This window comes from Podarcis raffonei, chromosome 4, assembly GCF_027172205.1.
Source record: "Podarcis raffonei isolate rPodRaf1 chromosome 4, rPodRaf1.pri, whole genome shotgun sequence".
Classification (NCBI taxonomy): Eukaryota; Metazoa; Chordata; class Lepidosauria; order Squamata; family Lacertidae; genus Podarcis; species Podarcis raffonei.
In genome coordinates, this window is record NC_070605.1 from 60,854,679 (window position 1) to 60,875,377 (window position 20,699).

The 20,699-nt window shown below is 39.9% G+C and overlaps 1 protein-coding gene across 4 annotated transcripts in view; it reads left to right on the top strand.

Annotated features, from left to right (window-relative positions):
* The window catches only part of CFAP47 (cilia and flagella associated protein 47), a 183,807-nt gene that overhangs the window by 12,682 nt on the left and 150,426 nt on the right, over nucleotides 1–20,699 (top strand). For all 4 annotated transcript variants that reach the window (XM_053386956.1, XM_053386957.1, XM_053386958.1 and 1 more), the window contains 13 exons: nucleotides 490–700; nucleotides 2,061–2,213; nucleotides 2,764–2,944; nucleotides 3,675–3,771; nucleotides 4,162–4,378; nucleotides 5,281–5,525; nucleotides 6,705–6,835; nucleotides 7,408–7,530; nucleotides 7,889–8,020; nucleotides 9,221–9,298; nucleotides 10,527–10,671; nucleotides 15,732–15,820; nucleotides 16,787–16,952. In XM_053386956.1, the coding sequence (XP_053242931.1) occupies nucleotides 490–700; nucleotides 2,061–2,213; nucleotides 2,764–2,944; nucleotides 3,675–3,771; nucleotides 4,162–4,378; nucleotides 5,281–5,525; nucleotides 6,705–6,835; nucleotides 7,408–7,530; nucleotides 7,889–8,020; nucleotides 9,221–9,298; nucleotides 10,527–10,671; nucleotides 15,732–15,820; nucleotides 16,787–16,952 (1,968 nt within the window). The remainder of the gene's footprint in view (nucleotides 1–489; nucleotides 701–2,060; nucleotides 2,214–2,763; nucleotides 2,945–3,674; nucleotides 3,772–4,161; nucleotides 4,379–5,280; nucleotides 5,526–6,704; nucleotides 6,836–7,407; nucleotides 7,531–7,888; nucleotides 8,021–9,220; nucleotides 9,299–10,526; nucleotides 10,672–15,731; nucleotides 15,821–16,786; nucleotides 16,953–20,699) is intronic.

Here is a 20,699-nt window from a genome sequence, read left to right on the forward strand (position 1 = left end):
GTGCACACTTTGGGAGAGATCACCTTGCTCCTTCCTCCCTGGTCATTTTGCTGATGTGCTGTGCGATTGCCTCAGGTGGCACATGCTGGGATGTAGCTTGTCTGTTCCTCCAATTGTTCTTTGCTCGGTGATAGAGCTGTGTATCCTTTCTGTCCTGCCCTGTACTCCTAAGCTAGCTTCCAACCTGAGGTGCAGAGGACATTATCTGGATAGCAGTGTTGAAGTAAAATCCACCTGTCACAGTCCAGTCAGCTTCTCTGTGTGGAATGGGAGGGTTGTTGTCATGTTCTTTGCTTCAGGCAGCAAAATGTCCTGAGCTGCCCCTTTATAATAACTCGTATAAGCACACTTATAAAACTAGTCTAGGAATGTACCCCTTTATTTTTAGGGGGGGGGGATGTAGTTTTGGAATTGAGTTTTCTGCAATTCAAGGAATAAAGATGATATCTGATACACATATAATTTATTTTTATTTAAATTCTGACTAAGGTATAACACCACAGATTTCCAATGAAGTGGGAGTATTTGTAGCTAGGAAGGTGGAACAAACCACTGATGTTGCTCCAGTGGCACTTCTCAAATCAGATCGGACACAAATTCATGCCCACCGGATAAAAAAACACCTGAGCAATGCATTGGTAGCTTTTCCTAATGATCGTCAAGCCAGCATAAGACCTCCTGAACTGCATAAGGATTACAGGTAATATTGAAAAAGCGATAATGATTAATAACCGTCAGAGCTGGTTCAGATGTAGGTCAGTAAAGACACAGAATTAGGCAGTGTAGTTAATTCTTTATTTAAGAAAATGGCATACAGCTTAGCAATACCTCCCAACAGGACTTGCCACTATAGAGCAGTTGCCAGGACTGATGGTCCCTGCCTTTTACTTCCTCTAGGTCTCATTTTCTGCTGAATGTTTCCCAAGCAGCTTCAGACTACCTTGGGGAACCCGTAATCTCTGCCCCACCCCACCCTACGGATTGCCCTGTGTGTTTGTGGAGTCAACAGAGGGAACCCCCCATCTTCTTCAGCCTCTGAGTCTGAGCTGCTCCCTGTCACAAGCTCCCTTTGCTCATTAAAGCCTGTTTTCTCTTCAACATTCAACCATTCCTCTCCCCAGTCTCCCTCTGACCTCTCCTCAGTGTCCCACTGTCACCACCACCAATCACTGGGCTCCAAGCCTTCCTCCTTTGGGGCTCCCCTTGGGGGTTCCCCAGCTGGTACCTCCCACCCCTCCTCATCATCTAGCCAGTCCCGAACAATAACAATAATTAAAATATCACCTTGAAGGTGACATCAAAGACTGCCCATCGTATAGCACAACAGGTTTTTGCTTGTATAACAGGACATCCCTTTCCTCTCTTCCCACATGTCACTCTCCAAGTGCCCTCAGATCTGTTCCAAATAGCTGCCCTAACTGCCCAGGCCAGATTATTTTAATCAGTGGGAAGAGGAGAGGAAGGGGGAAGATTCATTGCATGAATGGAAATCTCTTGTGACATTCGGTGCTATTTTAAATATTTTATTTTGTAGCCTTTAATGTTTGTCCCTGTGAATTAAATATATAGTGAACCCTAATTCAAGTGCAAGTGATTACTGTTTGTGTTGAAATATATTTTGCTAATATTGGATTGGCTCCAGAATGATGGTTGTGCAAACTAAAAGGGCTTCTGTTCAGGGGAGAAAGGGGCAATATTCTCTCTGAAGCCCATCCCACCGCTGCTACTGCATGCTGCTCCAGAAAGGCCCCCAATTCTTGGGAGCAGCTTTTGAAGAGGCCCAGTAGAAGGGGGAATCTGCAAAGATAGCTTACTTGCCTCCTACCTCCAATGCAGAGTGGACCTCTGGGCTCAACCCACAATTTCCCTTTTTTCATATCAAATTGCAACAGTTCTATGTTAGGGTTGTCTTGGCAAGGTCAAATGCTAGTAATGATCAGTGGAATAATGGACGTATGAATAGCACATTTATATAGCAAAAGTGGAATTGTTTTCAGAATCCAGCGCACATTTAAATGGCTCTTGCTCTAATGAGGCTGCATTTCTTTTCACACATTTAGGACTATTTTCACAAAGGTTGCCAGATACAGTTATGTGGATCCAGAGTTTTCTTACACGCTATTTGAAGAAATGGAAAAGCAAATGAATAAGGATTACTATGCAAGCTATCTTCAGAGTTTAAGACAGCATCGTTTGCATAAAAAAGCTGCTCGGTAAACATTGTTTCCAAATAAACTGCCAAAATGCTCAATCACTTTCCAGATTTATAGCGCTATAGTTTTATTCTTCGTTTTTATAAAAAGCTACAAATCCTAGTATGAATAATGTATAGGAAATGTGACTTAAAGGTTGAGAATAATTCTACGTACCTGAATGGGTTTGAGAACAATGAATCCCATGTGAGTGACATTTAGAAATTCAGATTGCAGTCCCTGGTGATCAGCTGCTTCCTCCAGTGTCAGCTAATTGTCTTGTCATGTGTGGTTACTTTTCCTCCCTCCTTTCCTCCACAAACTGCATTGGACTCTGAGATCTATCTATCTATGCCAAGTAATATGAGGAAGACATGTTTGAAATATATGCACTGTGACAGGCTTTATAATTAAAAGGTAACTTGGTGTAGGTTAGTATTCAATATAAGGGCTTGCATTTCTCTCTAGTGAATCCAGTTAATCAAAATATGTACTCAAAATGTTGTAACTTTTTGCAGTGTGTTTACTTCATAGCTGAATGTCGCTTCTTCTCCATACTTCCAACTCATAGGATCTTTAAATCACTTAATAATCCTGTGGATATTGGGTTAAAACCAGCATCAGGCTTGAAATCTCCAAGGGTTAAAATTTTACAGGAGGAGAAATTGGAGGAAGAGGTTGCTTGTGTAAGGAGTAGCTTATTAACTAGTCAACAGTTAGCAGAAATGGAATCTAAAACTTCAGCCAGAGAGGTAAGCTAAATATGTTTGAAGATGATCTTGCTTACTTACAGCTTCTCAAAATATTATGTAACCTCATCCCATCCATGTTTCCTCAACAGTCCTGCTAATTTCAGTGTGATTGCTACCAGAAAAGTGTGCCTAGGATTCCACACTCAGAGCTGCAGCCTCTTTCCCCCCTAATGAATTCTGAAGATTAAGATTTTGTGTATTAAATATTCCCGTGTTGCCTTCTTGTTGTGGTTCTGGGTATCTTTCTTCTTCTGGTGGTGTTTCCTTTGCAGGAGAATCTAATTTTTCCAGCTTTTAATACTATTAATAACACCTCTGGTGAAGATGTTGTCCATTCTCCCCAGATACACAGTGCAGTTGTATAGTGTTGTACTGGTTGTACAAGTATATACAATTTGTGTAGGGTCTGTGATAATGAATGTTGAACCATGAAACACCCTGCTTTTCCATGCTCCCTTGGTGCGTATTGTGAACTTCTTTTTGAAATGTTGATCGATAATCAGTGCCCAACATCTCATGCACGTGAGTGTTGCCTTCTGCCTTCCTGTTTGCCTGGAAATGAGCTGTCAGCCTACAGAATATGTTTCCTCTCATAAACTTGCCCTCCTGCTTATTTGCTTACCCAGATTCTATGGACTGTGTTCAATACATCTGAACAAAAGCCTAAAACATTCAGATATTATTAGCTATATTAGATATTACGTGGTTATTCTGTTGGCCATTTTTACAGGTGGGTGATGGGCTTAACCCTGTGCCAACTTCGCCACAAGAGATTGAAGACTGTAGTTTAATTTTGACGCCGAAGCAGCTTCATCAAATATTCATTGGTAAGGTTTCTCCTTCCTTTAAACACAACAAGGGACAAAAATCATGTATTGGTTTAAAAATAGTGACTGTAAAGAAAGGCCATACCATGCCATTTTAATATATTTTATGTTTGTGTGTATAGATAGAGAGCTAGAATTACAACTATATCAGTGTTGAATTGTTTTTATAAGGATTGTTTCCCCCCTATATTTTTAGCTGTTCTTATTTTTATGTGTCGGCTGTCATGAGTCCATGTCAAGGAAAAAGTTGGGGTATAAATAAATCTATGGTAATAGTATTAATTAATTAATTAATTAACTAATTATAAATTCTGATCCTAATTCTTCACAATAGAAAAAAAGCCATTTTTAAAAATTCTGCAGCCACATCTCCTTTCCATTCTTTTTCAGGCCCCTCTACCATTGACTTTGGAGAGGTTTGTGTGTGTTCTACATCTACCAGAAAAATGCATCTGGTGAATAATCTCCCAGTCCACATCTGGGTACAAGTAGGAATTGAAAGTGAGGAACTGCAACAGACCAGCCCTTTGTCTCACGTCATTCCACCTTTTACGAAGACTTATATTCCAGTTGTGTTTGAGAACAAGAAATTGGGAAACTTTCGAAAGTAAAACTTTTTGACTTTTTTTTTTGGGGGGGGAAATAACTTTTTGAGTAAAGCACTCTGAGGGAGGAAAGGGTTCTTATGCATTTTGTCTTTTTTATAAATAATATTTTTTTATTTTTAAATTTAACAAAGAAAAGGAAGGGGGGGGAGGTACGACTGTGAATTGAAAAGCAAGCTGATATTTGCACAATTATTTTATACATGTTGCCTTGACAAGATGGCATGACTTGTTTTTAAAGACAGGAACCAAATAAAGTTCTGTGTTGATATCACTATCAGAGCCGCAACTAGGTGATCTTGCACCCCTGGCAGAACCATCCAGATTGCACCCCCTAGCCATGGGCAAATTAGCTCTTCTTTCCACCTCTCCTCCAACCTCCCTCCACCTATTCAATTCACCCTCTATTTAAAACCATTTCTTATGAGGCAATAATTGATATTTATATTTATGGACATATTTTTAGCTGATTTTGTACCCCCCAATTGCCTGTGCCCCTGGCAGGGGTCCACCTCGCCACTCCCTAGCTATGGCCCTGGTCTTACACACATGCACACACACATATATATGTATGTATATGTATATGTGTATATAACATTTAGGCGTCAATCCTATGCACACTTAAAAGCATTTGCATTGGATTTTATTTAAAAGAACTTTCCCTTGATCCAAACACCTTTTAAGTAATGCAAGTTTTAAAATAGATTACTATTTCTGATTTCACCCCCTGGAAAGGGGTCTTATAATTTACAAAGCCCAGTTTTTTAAGATGCTCCAGTATTTGGTCACAAGCATATACTTTTGTTAAGTATTTTAAAATATATTTGAATTAACATGTTTTTATGATCTTCTTCATCACATGTTTCATTTTAATATCATACATGCAATCTCTTCTGCATTACAGGTCTTTCGTGTATTCAGTAAACCAACATCACACTGGACATGTGTTAGTGGTAGCATTAGTAGTACCTGTTGCTTTGGAAATGTCTACAAGGGAACTGACTTTAAATCCTGCCTTTAGCTACTTAGCAGAAACTGGATTTAGAACAACAGTGACACTATACAATCGTAGAAACTGCCCTGCAAAATTCACGTGGAAGCCTGTAATTACAGATGAAGGAATGGCATTTTCCATATGCCCAGAGCAAGGTAGAGTATATTATGGGACTATTTCAAGCAGTGATAAAATAAAGTAACATGTGATGGGCATATGCTGCAATCTGATATTTAAAGTGTTGAAGGAGGGCGAGGGGAAGCCCTCTGTCACATTGGCCACTGTTCCGCAAAAGGAAAGTCTATATGGAAGTGAATAGGTTTATTGTTCAAAATTTGGAGGCAGATATGTTTGCAGGTATTTAAGGTACTCTTTTATTTATTTCTCTTACCACATTTTCTTTCTCCCCAAAGGGCCGCATACATGGTTCTCCCACTGCCCATTTTATTCTTGCAGCAACCCAGTGAAATAGGCTAGACTGAGAGGTGGTCCTAATAGAGTTGTAGTGTTGGAAGGGACCACAAGAGTCTTCTAGTCCAACCCCTTGCAATGCAGGAATCTTTTGCCCAATGTGGAGCTTTAACCCACAACGCTACCATTAGGAGTCTTGTGCTCTACCAGCTAAGTCTACCCTGGTCTTCCATATTGTGGTCTGACACTAACTACATGGGTCAGTTACTAACCTGACGAACTGTTCGAAATTAGGGCTGCCACTTGCTTAATGACATCTTAGTTGACTAACCAGTCATAATTACTGTGCTGCCTTTCAGAATATTTTTGGAGCCATGACCACATAGCTAAGATTGCGGTCCAGCATCTTATAGCTTGTGTTGCTAAGCAGAATAATATGAATACCCAACCTTTTTATTGTCTCCACCTCCCCCCCAAGGTAATCAAAGGCTTTTAAGTATCAGGAAAGGTGAGAACTACATTCCACAGAAAGCAGCCAATGAAACAGAAAGGCTTGTTACCCTCTGTCTATGGCCAGCAGTCACCTAATAAAAATGGTGGAGGGCTTTTTTTGTTCTTCTTCGTTTACCTAACCTAGCAGAGTTGCCTAAGTCTTTGAAATACAACAGGTTGGCTTTGGAGCATTGCCTGATTAATTCAGATCCTATTTTTAATCAATGTGGAATAGTTTGACAAGTTAAGATTTTACTTCATACGCTATGCCAGTTTTTGTGGTTTTGAAGCCCAGACTCTATAATAGTATTTCTTAACAATGTGTATTCACATTGAGCAGGATTTAAGCTAAGTTTTCCAATTACTTGTCACCCTCCATAATCTTTACATTTTTAGCAGCTGTAATATATTCATTTTCTTTATTAATTTAGGTGTTGTAGATGGCTGTCAAGATCTAGAGTGTGAAGTGGCTTGGCACCCAAGTTTCTCTGCTCCAACAAGAGGAGAATTTGATTTGTGTGTGCATCAGGGAAAAACCCTTAAACTAAAATGCTTGGCAAAGGTAACATTGTAATCTTTTACTATATGGCTAGTACTTTTTCCATGTGGCCTGTGACTCCTTATGATTCTGGAGAAGGGCTGTAGCTCAGTGGTAGACCCCATACTTTGCAAGTCGGAGGTCCCAGGTGAGAACTCTGATGTTTCCAGATGGGCTGGGAAAGACCCCTGCCTGAAACTTTGAACAGTCCTACCCGTCAGCATTGACAATTCTGAGCTAGATGGAGCTAATGCTTTGACTTGGTGTAAGGCAGCTTCCTAACTCTGGTTCAAAATGACAACTTTAAATAAGTAAAATGAAATCTGTACTGCAGCAGAATTAACTACGGAATGTTAAAATAAAACCGCACTGCAGGTGTGCCAAGGTACCATTCTCATTGAGAGAAACAGTGGATTTTTTTCTTCATTTTAAAAAAATCTAACATCCCTTTCCTTAAAAACTATTGTCTATTTTTATTCATGCTCGCATTCTAATTTCCATGAAATAATGGGAATCTGAATGTGTGCTGGAACAAGTGCACTGATGGTAATGCATTATTATTATTATTATTATTTGGTTTTCTTTCTCGATATTAGCTTGGCACCACCAGTGTTCAGTTTAAGGAACAAAGGATCACCTTTAATCATGCTCCTCTGCATTTGACTACCTGCAAGACAGCCATTCTCCAAAATGTAGGACATAACCATGCATACTTTCAGGTGAGGCGTACCCAGCATTGTGCATATTGTTGTGTGTTCTTGCCTTCATACCCCAAAGCTACAGCTGCTGGAGTGCTCACAAATGGTATTTTAGGCCACTCTCCCACGTTGTATGAGATAGGCATTCAGAACCCTTTTATTCCAGAAGTCATTTTATCATTATTCCTCTTGTTTAACTGAATCATTTGGTTTGTGCTTATTTTAATTCTTCTGTGTTTTGGATGTGAGATATATTTATTGTTAGTATATTTTATTTTCGGTAATCTGCTTTGAAATTTTTATCAGGGAGGCTGGAAATAGGTGTGAAAATATATCTGCCAAGAAACCTAAAATTTAAGATTCATGTTTTTCTTGGCAGGTCATTGATGCCAATCCTCTTCCTGGAATGATTATATCTCCCTTTCAGGGTGTAGTACCTGTTGGAGGCCACACCGAAATAAACATCTATTTCAGACCCAATGCATTAATGAAATTTGATAGCAGAGTGGAGGTATTAACATATTGAATAAGTATTTAAAAACATTTGCTTGGCTTTTAAAAAATACTCGTATTTTGATATGCAAGTACTTTTTTTTGGATAATGCCTGTGAAGCCTAAGATTGCATTGATTGGCTGAGCTTCTGTGATGCAATGAAATATTAATCCAGATTATACCTGCCGATGACTTAAAACGCCAATAAAAAATCCTTAGCTTCTGTGAGGATGATTAAAGGGATGGTTTGCCTTGAAAAATAATAATCTCAAAATAGGATCAGGAAAAGCATGGATTGACTGAAGATTAGAAAGTTGAGTGGGAGGTCTCAAAAGGCAACCAGTCCAGAGGGTGACCGAAGAAAGGTGGCAAAGTAGGAACTGAACTGAAAATTAAAATGGGGGATATCAGGAAACTATGCTGGGAGACCCCAGCTAGTGAAATCCTTCTTGGACAATGAGCCCCCAGAGATAGGAATTATGTTATGTTCCACGACTTGACTTGAATCAAGCAGTCTAATCCTCTAGGGAGGGAGAGGAAGCATCACCTGAGCTCAATTGTTCCAGGCAGGCTTCCTACACGAGGGAGAGGAGATGCAAGATAAGAGCATATGGTTCCACTGCCCTCTCCTCATATTTTAATCATGGTTAAAGGGAACAGGAGTGTTGTATTTGCACTATTCTCTAAGGAGATGGCTTTTAAAAACTACCGATACCATGCTTTTCTAACTCAAAACCAGAATGTAATGAGATTGGGGTTGGGCTAAATAGGTTTCTAGAGTCGCTCCTGAACTCCAGTTGTAAAGACAATCTTAGCCCTGACAGCACTGTTTGTTGGGATAATGTCCTTTGCATAACTAGATGTTATGGCCAAGTACTAGTGATTTGTTTTCTTATTCCAGACCAAATACATACTTCACTCTTTCCCACTATGCTGTCTTCCATATTCTCAATTTGTGAACATCAATTTGTAAACATAAAAAACCCATTCTGACAAATTTAGCTTCAGCAATGGCTGCACTAAATGAAATCTTAGCTTGCAATTGTTTGTACACCTGAACTACATCACAATATCATCAGTTGCATTTTAGAAAACAGTTTTTGAAATGCTTTGTCTTAATACAATTGAGCATGGAAGTTCCACATTAGAAAGATTGCTTTGCAAGGGTGATATACTGGCAAAATATGTTACTGTCTTATCTTCTTTCCTATTACTTAGATAGCTGTCCGGCATGCAAAATATTTGGAACTTAGGATTGGTGGATCTGTAGATGTTCCTGACATATATATCAGTATGGTAAATATGTGACATTCTTCATTGAACTTACTTTATTAGATACATAGAACTGGATTTTGTGTATCTGTTTTGTATAAGTAAACTAAAAAGGTAAAGGTACCCCTGACCGTTAGGTCCAGTTGCGGACGACTGTGGGGTTGCGCACTCATCTTGCTCTATAGGCTGAGGGAGCCAGCGTTTGTCTGCAGTAAACTAGGTAAACTAAGTAAACTAAGTAGGTAAACTAATAAGTAAACTAGGGCACCATCAATGAAAAAGGCACTTTTTCTGTCCTCATTTTATGGGGGGATTTAAGCATGGGCTTAAACGTGTTTAACATAGGCTGGATTGTGCTTTTATGTAGGTGTTTGGAAGCTGAAAACAAAGAATGGTTTAGCTGTGTGTTTATGCTGAAACATTGGACTGCTTACAAAAATATCTACAGATGCTGGCAAACTTTTCCAAACTTCGGTGGTGAAAACCTTCTCCAAAGGAGATGGACACCTTTTAAGCCCCCAAATTCTTCTACAATTCAGATCAAAATTTAAACCACAGAAAAATTTGGAGGCTCTCCTCTCTCCCAAAATGTTCCCCAGCGCTTAACAAAGCCAACCCCCTCCTCCCCTCCCACTTCCCGGAGGCGTATCCTTAACATGAGAACAGAAGTGCTCATCCCTCCAAGGATTGGGCTCTTCCTTGGGGGCAAAGTGCCATGGCATAGGTCCAGAGGCCATGTAATCTAGTTTTTACTCTGACAAGACAAAATTAATTTAAATAAACTAAATGTTTCATTTTTGTCCAGCCTTTGATCCACAGTGAAACTTGATACAGCGTTCTCAGGTGGTCTGCCATCTAGGTGCTAACTCAGACCTGCTTGGTGTCAGTGAGCTTGCTACATTATAAGGGACAGCTACCTTAGTTTGTAAACCAGTTAAGTAAGGCTGTTTCCCAAGATTCCCTTTTGATGACATAAAGCTATTTTAAATAAAGCAGAACGTATTTTAACAGTAACATTGGCTTAAATAGCTTACATGGTCCATGTATACATCTTGATGCTGATATTGCCACTATGTTTAAAACTGCTGGGAATGTGATGTAATGAATGGAATAATAAACTACTGTCATGTGTTCTGTATTAAACAGTGGGCTACTCAGCTTGAGGTTGCTTCTTCAATATGGCTTTTAGCAGATTTAGCCACTTACCTTCATCCTAGGTCTTTCTAGTGCTTGTTATTTCTTCTTTCTAAAGGACTCATTTTGCTTTCCTGGGGTTTATGTTGGCTCTACCCAAGAAATTCCATTCCTTATTGAGAACAAAGGAAAAACAAGGGCCAAGGTGACTGTGGATTTATCCAAACATGAAGACTTTGAGCTACGTTTTTCTTTTCAGACAGGTATTTATTTGTTTGTTTTAGAACTATAATAAGTTGGGGAAAGTTGTCTGGGTAAAAGAAGAAAAGGCTTAATCACTTCTACGCTAAAAATCTCCCTTTTAAAGCAAGGAAATATTGTGTAGTTGCTGCATGAATAAAAAAAAGGGAAAAATGCTTCTCTAATGCTCTACAGTGGTACCTCAGGTTATGAACTTTATTCGTTCCAGAGGTCTGTTCTTAAGCTGAAACCATTCTTAACCTGAGCCGCGCTTTTGCTAATGGGGCTTCCTGCTGCATGTGCGCACCTCTGGTGCGCGACTTCCGCTCACATCCTGGGGCAAAGTTTGCTTCCAGGAGACCTACTTCCGGGTTAGCGGAGCTCCTTACCCGAAGTGTTCGCAAGGAGGATGGTATGTAACCAGAGGTATTACTGTATAAAAAGGTAAAGGGTAAAGGTCCAGTCACAGATGACTCTGGGGTTGCGGTGCTCATCTCGCTTTACTGGCTGAGGGAACCGGTGTACAGCTTCTGGGTTATGTGGCCAGCATGACTAATCCGCTTCTGGCGAACCAAGCAGTGCACGGAAACACTGTTTACCTTCCCGCAGTACCTATTTATCTACTTGCACTTTGATGTGCTTTCGAGCTGCTAGGTTGGCAGGAGCAGGGACCGAGCAACGGGAGCTCACCCCGTTGCAGGGATTCGAAACGCCAACCTTCTGATCAGCAAGCCCTAGGCTCTGGTTTGTATAGAAATGTATATAAACATAAATCCAGCAAGTTAGTAAAGTTCTTCTTAAAGCTTTTCACATGAGAATCCATGTCAGTAGTCTTCCCCATGCACTTCTGAGCACCAGGAAAAGAATGCAGGATTTTCCAATGAGTTAGTTGTAAAAAATATGCCTAACAAATTCTAGCTGCATTCATTAGATTTGTGCAATACACGGGAGAAAATGCAGGTGTGTGTTAAAGCACAATGGACAGGTTTAAGAGATGGGTGCGCATTCCCCTAGGAATTGTTAGAGATTGTTATCCAGTCCTGAATCTACTGGAGTGTTTCTTACTAAAATAAAAAAATAATGTAAGGCTGTTATCATTCAGCCTGTCATTGAAGGGTTTGTAGTGCTGTATTTGAGTCCTGGCTTTGCATGAAATCATGGTGGGGCAGAGGAGCATAAAAGAAGGCAGGTTGCACAGCATCAGTGGCCTTAGCTAGAAGTGGACGCTGAGAGAGGAAAGTGGTGGGAGAGGTCTCAATAGATTGGGAAGGGAGGGTGGCTGTTTTTTCTTTTTAACAGCGAGAAATAGCAGAGATGGAAGCTAACACAGAAGAGCTGTTCCCAACTCCCTTCCTGCTGTACTGAAACATTGTTTTAAACTGCCACTTTTTTCCTCAGTGTCTTCTCCCTTTTTTCTGTCTCTGCTTGCTCTACTCAAACCTCGCTATTGTTTAAAACTACAATTTTCCTCTCACTGTCAGCCTCTGTTTGCTCTGCTCAACAATCTGCTGTTGTTTAAAACTGCAGTGCCTATTCATCCCTGCTGGCTTTACTCAAACCTGTGCGGTTGTTTAAAACCACTATTTTCCTCTCTCTATCCCTCACTTATAGTCATGTGTTTCCCTCTTCCTTTCCTCGGCTGCCTTATGAGAGAGGAAAAAAAGGATGCAGAGCTCTCAGATATTCCATAGTAGTTTCAAACAATGTATTTCTTTCCCTAGTACTCTGTGTTGTCTTCAGTATGAAGTTCCAGATTCAGTTTAACAATTTAGAACAGACATTTTATTAAAAAGCAAGCCCCCATATATGTACAGCACCCACAAACTGAACTGAATCTTCTCTAATTGAACAAGTGAACTGACAGGTTTGCTCTTAAGTCTATTCACCTTAAAGGTACAGTAACATATATCACCCCAGTGTGCGTAGAAAGAGGGCTGCAGAATAGGAGGGAGGCAACAATATGGGTGGTGTGTGTGCAAAGGGCGCTTCCACCAGCTCCTTTACCAGTGCTTAATGCTGGGTCCACCCATAAAGTTGACTTTTGCAGCCAGTTTTGTTTGTGTTATGGAAGTCAAACCATTTTATTGATACCATGAGTTGCATGGAGACATCTCAGGCTTGCTGGATGAAATTAAGGGATGGGAAGAGCTAAAGGGAGGCTGATGGAGTCTTGGAAGGAACTTAGCAGGCTGGAATGGATTCCATTTGGGCCCTGTGAGAGTTGTCGGTGGAGGATATGGAAGCTGGATCCTGGGGAGGGACCCAGCATGCTATCGCTGAGTCAATCCTCACCCATCCCGCCCAAAGTCCTGGATCTGCCTCCCTCACCACTGAATCCTCCACTTCTGCTAGTTTCTGCTATGGAAGAGGGTGCCGGATGACAAGTCCGGCTCTGAGCCAGCACTATCTCCACCTCTGTTACCCAGGACACTGTGGCTCTGGCTCAACCCACTAGGAGGAGTCCCCATTTGCTTGCCCAGTCCAAAGTTGCACCCTGTTTGCTACACTTGTCATGCCTGCCCCACTCCATTATAATAGGAGTGCAAGCTTGCCTAGCCGTACCATGTACCTTCTGTGCCTTTGGGTTCTTGCAGAAATCATACTCTGAATTTGAGTTCTTCATCCGGTGAGAGCCAGGACAATATGGTGAATTGTTTGGTTTGATCTCCCCTTCAGTACTTTTCTAAACTGGGAGTCAGCAGATGCCCCATGACATAGTGGAACCAGGATACTTATGATATGGAAACTTCATGAACTTATTATACCATCAATTCACAATGTGGCAAAATTTACTTGGATTGTTTTTGCTATGTCGGAGATGAGTCAACTGCCCTTGTATCAAGCCGCCCTCATTTTTGCCTGTTAAATTATATTAGCCAGAAACCATGGCTGACATAGCTAACCATTAATAGCTTTCAGAAAGACCACTGCTGTTACAGAAAGTCATATGCTGTTGTTCATGTTTTTGATATTTTCTGTGGACTTTAAGCATTTTAGATTCAGTCAAGATCACTTAAGGTTGTTTACTTCTGTCTTTGCCTATAAGCATCACTGCTGTTTATACACCACAGGGAATATGCTTGTTCTGCTGTTGATGGCTGAGATAGAATTGTGATAGTTGAAGAAGATGATTGTAAATACATACAAATACTGTAGCAATTGTGGCTATTTACAAAAAGCTTTTGAATAATGCCCCCTGTGTTCTGTGAGAGGCTTTAGCACTCTTTAAAGCATCTCAAATGTACACCTCACTTAGTTCAATAGACTTTAAACTTCCTTATAGGTATGTTTAGGACATGAGAGTCCAGGTTTTCAAGTGTAAGATTCAGAAGCTAGTATTTCCCTGCATATATGCTTTCCTCATCACTGCTTAAATGATGCATATATACAGTCTTCCAAGAAACTAAAAATTGGACATAGCCAATTTTGGAGTTCGTTTTCTACCCTATGCAAATTCTTTTTGTTGTCATCCATCTGTCTTGAGAGACAATGGAGTACACCTCTGGGGGTGAAGTCAAACTTCACAATGCGCAAGCCTGAGCAGTGTGTATATAGGTCCTGGGTTGCCCAGATGACAAGACCCCCTTCTCAGCCTTGCTGATGTGGTTCCACAGGAAAGCAGAGCAATATGTTTGGCACCAGCTTGGCTGCAGGAGTTACTGGAATGAGATGTACAAGGTGCCATTCAGCCATCTTAGGGACTCTACTCCAGATTTGTGTAGGGTTTACTCCTTAGCCTGTTCTTCTTCTGAAGATTTCCTGCAAGGCAGAGGAGGCTTAGGATCAGAGTTTTTCTTCTCCTAGGTGGGCTACCTTTCCAAGTTGATGAGCCCTATCTGCCTGTCACTTCCCTCTACAACACTTGCAGAAAATGCCTTCTTGACTGTTGGACCCACTATTGGTCTCATCTGCTCAATCTGCTGGAGCCTGTCTTTGCATGCAGGGGGAAGTCCCTAACTCACTGAGGGCTTGAGATCCATCAGCTACACTCACCTGGTTTAGCTGGCTATTCAAAGCCATTTCCAGGGAGTGACCGCTGTCACATGCTGATAGCTACTAGAGGCACAGGTGAGAGCTGAGTGCTAACGTGGACAAAATACCCTGAAGGAGCATGAAGTGTCCCTCACCAGAGGTACTACCCCTACCCTAACAGCATATACAACTTTTAGTGTAATGTAACATGTTCATGTTGTTGACTGCATTGTTATATTTTTAAAATGAAAGTATGGCTTATATATATTTAAATTAATTAAATAAATAAGCACAGTTAGTACGAAACTGACTTATATAGCTTTATGGTGGAATTTTTCTAATGCACGAGAGCTCAAATGTGGGAGAGGTAAAAATGTCATAAAACAGTCACATGTATTGTGTTAGAAAAAGTTAACGTAACTAGTTTCTTGGGACTTAGCTACATTAGTCAAAAACGGCTTTTTGAATGTGTTAGAAACATGCAGCACCAGTTGGCGCTGGAGAATAATAATAATAAAAATCTTTGCAATTTTCCATAGAGGTTGTTGTTGTTGTGATTTCATTTCTGACTTATTTATAGCACACCCCCCCCCCCGTGTGTAGATATACCCCTGGGGAGGTTTTTGCTTGGAAAAGTATGTAGGACTTTTTTTTTTTACTGCAATAGGTTAACATTAACTGGGACCAAAAAAATCAGCTCAGTGGCTAAAGTCAGTAGCTATTGTGGAATATTTTTGTCCACAGTTTTTTCATTCATCCTAAGTGGCTGGAATTTGGGAACATTGTTTACTACTGTGCATGTGACAGTAAATCATGAGAACTATGTTAGTTCAGTTTATGGGTAAATTCTTCAGTGAACAGCGATCTTGAGGTGAAATCCAATTATTTTTTTTCTTGCAAAAAGGTAAAACCAGCAATTCTGGAAATGACTGGAACCACTTCCCTAACTCATTCCTTTCCCCCTTTTTCTTGATCTGCCCTGAGACCTGCGGGTATAGGGTGGTATATAAATTCTAATAATAATAATTCTAATAATAGTAATAGCATAGTTCTATAAAGCTAATCAGTACAAATGGTAACAGCATATAAAACACGCTCTGTTTTCTGATAGCTCTGACACCAGATACTCCCCGTTTCTATACTGCAATAATAGAAGAAAATTCAGCTTTGGACTGTTCACTGAGTTTCACACCAAAAGAAGTAAGTATATGAGATAATAATAAGCAACCAATTTTTTATCATGTGAAAAAGGATTAACTCTATGTAATACTTAAAAAACCCCTGCTGAAGTCATCTTAGTCACTAAATTACTACATAGCAGCCTGTATAGCCTGTATAGCAGTGAAGCATGTACCTTGTCGTCGTACCTTGGAATCTGAACGGAGTCTGGAATCCAAAATGTTTGGAAGCCCCGTTGGACGTTCGGCTTCCAAAAACAGTTCACAAACCGGAACAATCACTTTTGGGTTTGCATCATTCGGGAGCCAGAACGTCTGAGTACTAAGGCGTTTGGGATCCAAGGTACAACTGTGCATAAAGGGGGAGGGATAGTAAGGGGTTTTTCATGGCAGTTCTTATTTCTGTTTCTTTGCTGCTCTGAGGAAGCTGTTATCAGTATTCCCACTGTGCCTGGTAGAAATGGTTCGCCGATTCCCTGCTTCTGTTGCCTGAGAGTCCAGGTATTTACCTTTGGAAAACCAGTCTTCCTAGGTAAATAGCCTAATTGGGTATCCCTTACTGCCAATAATAATATTTGTAATCAAGGTCCTGGAATTAGTCAGGCAAGATTTTATTTTTTATGTCATGTGATTGTTTGGTCTTTAAAGATTTACACATCTGTAAATCAGCCAAAAAACTGATGGTTTCTGTGCATGATGTACTGATTTGCAAGTAAGCATAATTTGTGGATTTTAAAAGGAAGGTAGGTAAAAATATTAAATTGCTCTATAACCAATGATCTGGGATTAGCACTGTTCAGTGAAGAGTGTAAAATATCTCATGGTAAAGGCTTGAAGTAGCTTTTATTAAATGTGTTTTGGGTATGTCAAGTGCTCCAGTCCATAGGCAAAATCATTGTTCAATTCAGGCATCCCCACACACAGTATGTGTGTGTGCTCTGTATTCCTTTTTGTTATCAGTGAGAAAGTGATGACTTTTCCCCTCTAGGTGGCAGCATATGACTTCAGTCTTCCAATAAACATTAACGCTGATGAGGATGAAACTTCACTGAACACCAAAAAAACAAGTCTTTCTGGTTCAGCAAAGCATATCATTGTCCCACGGCCTCAATTGTTGACTATACCTACTAAAGTGTGCAAAGTTCAGGGAACTGGTAGGTAAACCTTAGAAACAACATAAATATGTGTGCAATATAGCTCTCTTGCCTCCCACCTGCACCATTGAGCTTTTTCTTGATAGAAGTGGGGAAACCAGCTGACAGAACAGAGGGTCTAGATCTGTGCCTTGACATAGCAGTTATTGCAGTCAAGTGATAACTGTCAACATTGTCCTGATGATGACAATAATGTTACACATTTTAAGTAACATAATTAAACAGCAATATATCTGAGTGCATAAATAAATGTACATAAGTAAAATAAACGAAAACTATGGAAGCAAACTCTATACAAAAAATCAAAATGCAACATAATTACAGTATATATCTAGAAAAATCTCATAAATAATGCAAAAAGCTCTTACATATAATCATACAATTACCAAAATAATTTACATACACATTACACAAAACTAATATAAACATACATCCATACACTTAACAGGTCCGCTCTCCTTGCACCGACCACATCACTCAGTCCACTCAAACATTCAACAAGCAATTATCATGCACATAAAAATAGGGACTGATGTAATTTTCAGTGGCAAGGAAATGATGCTAGTAATCTTAGATGCATTTAAAATATAATAAACTTTGCATCTTGATTTCCCCCCTTATGTACACATCATTCTATACTTGCTAACTCTGCAGCCTCTCCCAGCAGTTTTTCTTGTTTCAAACAGTATCAACTTTTATTAACCACAGGAAATTGGTCAGTGTGGAAAAAAGTGACTAAGTAACTTACATTTCACTTTGGCTCTCTTTAGTTTTGAGTGCAACACTGGGTATAGGGAAGGAGACATGTTATAAAGAAGCATTTCCCTCCAAGGCTGCACCCAGACTGGCAGTTTTACATGTAACTGGCTACCAAAAGTTACACAAGCGTTACACAGTGTGTGTTACATTCAGTGATCAAGCACTGATTGACCGCACTTCTCTGTGTTCTGCATCCCTACCAGGGAGTAAGCCCAAATGAAAGTAATGGAGCTTATTCCTGAGCATGTGTGCATAGGATTGTGCTGTAGTTGTTTGGACCAATCAGAAAAATCCCTGAAGCTCTTTAGTCAGGTATAAGCTTTATAGCACAATGTGCTATGCCAGTGCAGTGGTACCTTGGTTCTCAAACTTAATCTGTTCCTGAATTCCATTCCAAAACCAAAGCGTTCCAAAACCAAGGCACGCTTTCCCATAGAAAGTAATGCAAAAAGGACTAATCTGCTCCAGACTTTTAAAAACAACCCCTAAAACAGCAATTTAACATGTATTTTAGTAACAAGACCATTGATCCATCAAATGAAAGCAATAATCAATATACTGTACTATAAAATAAATAAGACAGTATTATAGATGATAAAAATTAAAATTATTATTTTTTCCTTACCTGCACTGATGATAGTCATTGTTTGGATGGGGGACTTCTATCCATTTCCGCAGTCACACAATCAATTAGTAGCTGAACTGGGTTTCACAGAGTCACAAAAACAAATTAACCAAAAAAACCTCAAAAACAAAAACGCAAAATAAATAGCAAAAACAAAAGAGCCAAACTTAATCTGTTCCAGAAGTCCATTTGACTTCTGAAATGTTCAAAAACCAAGGCGCAGCTTCTGATTGGTGCAGAAACAATAGCTGACAGCCACATCGGATGTTCAGCTTCCGAAAAACGTTCAAAAACCAGAACACTTACTTCCAGGTTTTTGGTGTTTGAGAACCAAGGTACAACTGTATAATGCCACCAAATACAATGCTGTAAGTGTTGCAGATTTTTAGGAATTGGGTGCAAGATACCGTAATATGATGTAAAGGTGAATCAGTTATAAGACATGCCTGATAGGCTCTTGTAGCAGTTGGTCCCCTCTTCCACCGAGCTTTCCTTTTTCATTGTAATAGCTAGCTTTAATAACGATTACAATGCAGATGTGGTACACTAACTCAGAAGAAAGTCATTTCAAAGTGTGCATAGCACCACAGCCTTAAAAGTATTTTATCAAATTCTAGGCTGCATATAGTACTTTTATTTCTTTATTTCAATGTAGCAATTACTCTACGAAATAAAAAGTAATGCTATTATTTCTTTCTGTTTCTATTATTTCTTTATCTATACTTAAATTTGAGCAGCAAGCATAATCAATACACTTTTATGTAAAATGTAAGTGCCATTACAATAATAGAGTGGCTAATAATGGGTTTATGACATTCAGTGGTTTCAGAGAAAATAGTATGACTTGAACTCTCCATCATTAGTGAAAATTACTTTTTGACTATGATTAAAATAGATGGATTTAAATGCTACTTCAGTTCAGTTTGACTTAATTAGCAGCAACTCTAAAGCACTTCCCATTGTCTTTGAAGAATACTGTATTGTTTGCTTTAAATTCATTTGAAAAGAAGGAGATACTGACTTCGTCGTGATAGGCATATGAAAAGACATCCCTTTTATTAATTATTGTGTGCTTTAATATTTTTTCTTGTTATTTTGGATGCAAATTTAAATTTTTAATGCTCGTTATACGTAGGTTCAGTTCAGACCTTGTAACCTAGTCCTGCATACCATAGTTTCAAGGCTGGAATCATGCCGTAGACTCACATAATCCTACTCTTTTCTTCTTTCTCATGCCCAGATTTCCTCCAATACTTAATGATTTTCTCTAACCATAGTTTGCTATGACATCTAGATCAGCAAACTACAATTAAGCCTGCTTCCAAGTCACTGTTTGCAAATTCTTCAAATTATGAAGATTCAGATGTCTTGTGGCTTGCAAATTTATTACGACATAAGCTTTTGTAGACCACTCTCAACTTCATCAGATCCATTGTATAGTCCGGGACAGTATGTAGGAGAGTGAGGGCACAGTGAAATGATATTCAAAAAGAACAGATCATAAAAAAATGGCAGTGACTAATTAAAGTTTAGTTGCTCATCTTCTAGTATGAGAGGGATCATAATCTGTCAGAAATGCCCATTTGCATTCTATGTAGGACAAACAGGTCAATCTCTAGGCGAAACAATAAATTAACACAATCTGATTCAGAACTGACAGTACCCAGAAACTTGGAGGGGGGAACATTTCAACCTACCAACACCCTGCAACTGACCATAAAAATGGCCATCCTTGAAAAAAGGAATTAGAACTCAGCAAGCAATCCAATTTTGCCACTTTGGATTGAGATTATACATTTTTATTAAATTACATGTTTCAATTAGCTAACTAATGGCAGGATGTTTGTGTTAACAGCAACATTACTTTGTTAATTTGTCACTGTCATTACTGTACTTTGCTTTCCCGTAATTGTCACTGTTTGTTCTTTCAGCGTGTCGTTTCTCTTTGACTTCACTCTCATATAGCCAGAGCCAGCCCACCTGTGAGGCAGGGTGAGGCAGCTGTCTTGGGCAATAGAAGGCCACTGTGGGCACTCTGCCTGCTCTGCTGCCATTGGCAGAGAAGTGGCACTGGCAGCAGCACTGGTTTCCGATGAGATCTTGCTGAAGTCTTGCAAGATCTCACGGAGTGCAAAAGTCCTCGCAAGATCTCACCAGAAGCCTTGCAACCCAGGGAAGGGAGGCTGTGGCAGTGGAGTGGTGTGGCAGCACGTTCTTGTTTTATATCAGGTGGTGAACAGGGCACACCACCCTTGCATATGGCCAGCAGCAGATGGCAGCATACCAGAGAGTGGGAGGGGCATGACGGTGAAGTTGGCATGGCACAAACATGCCAACACGAGCACTAGATTGGCCCCACTGAT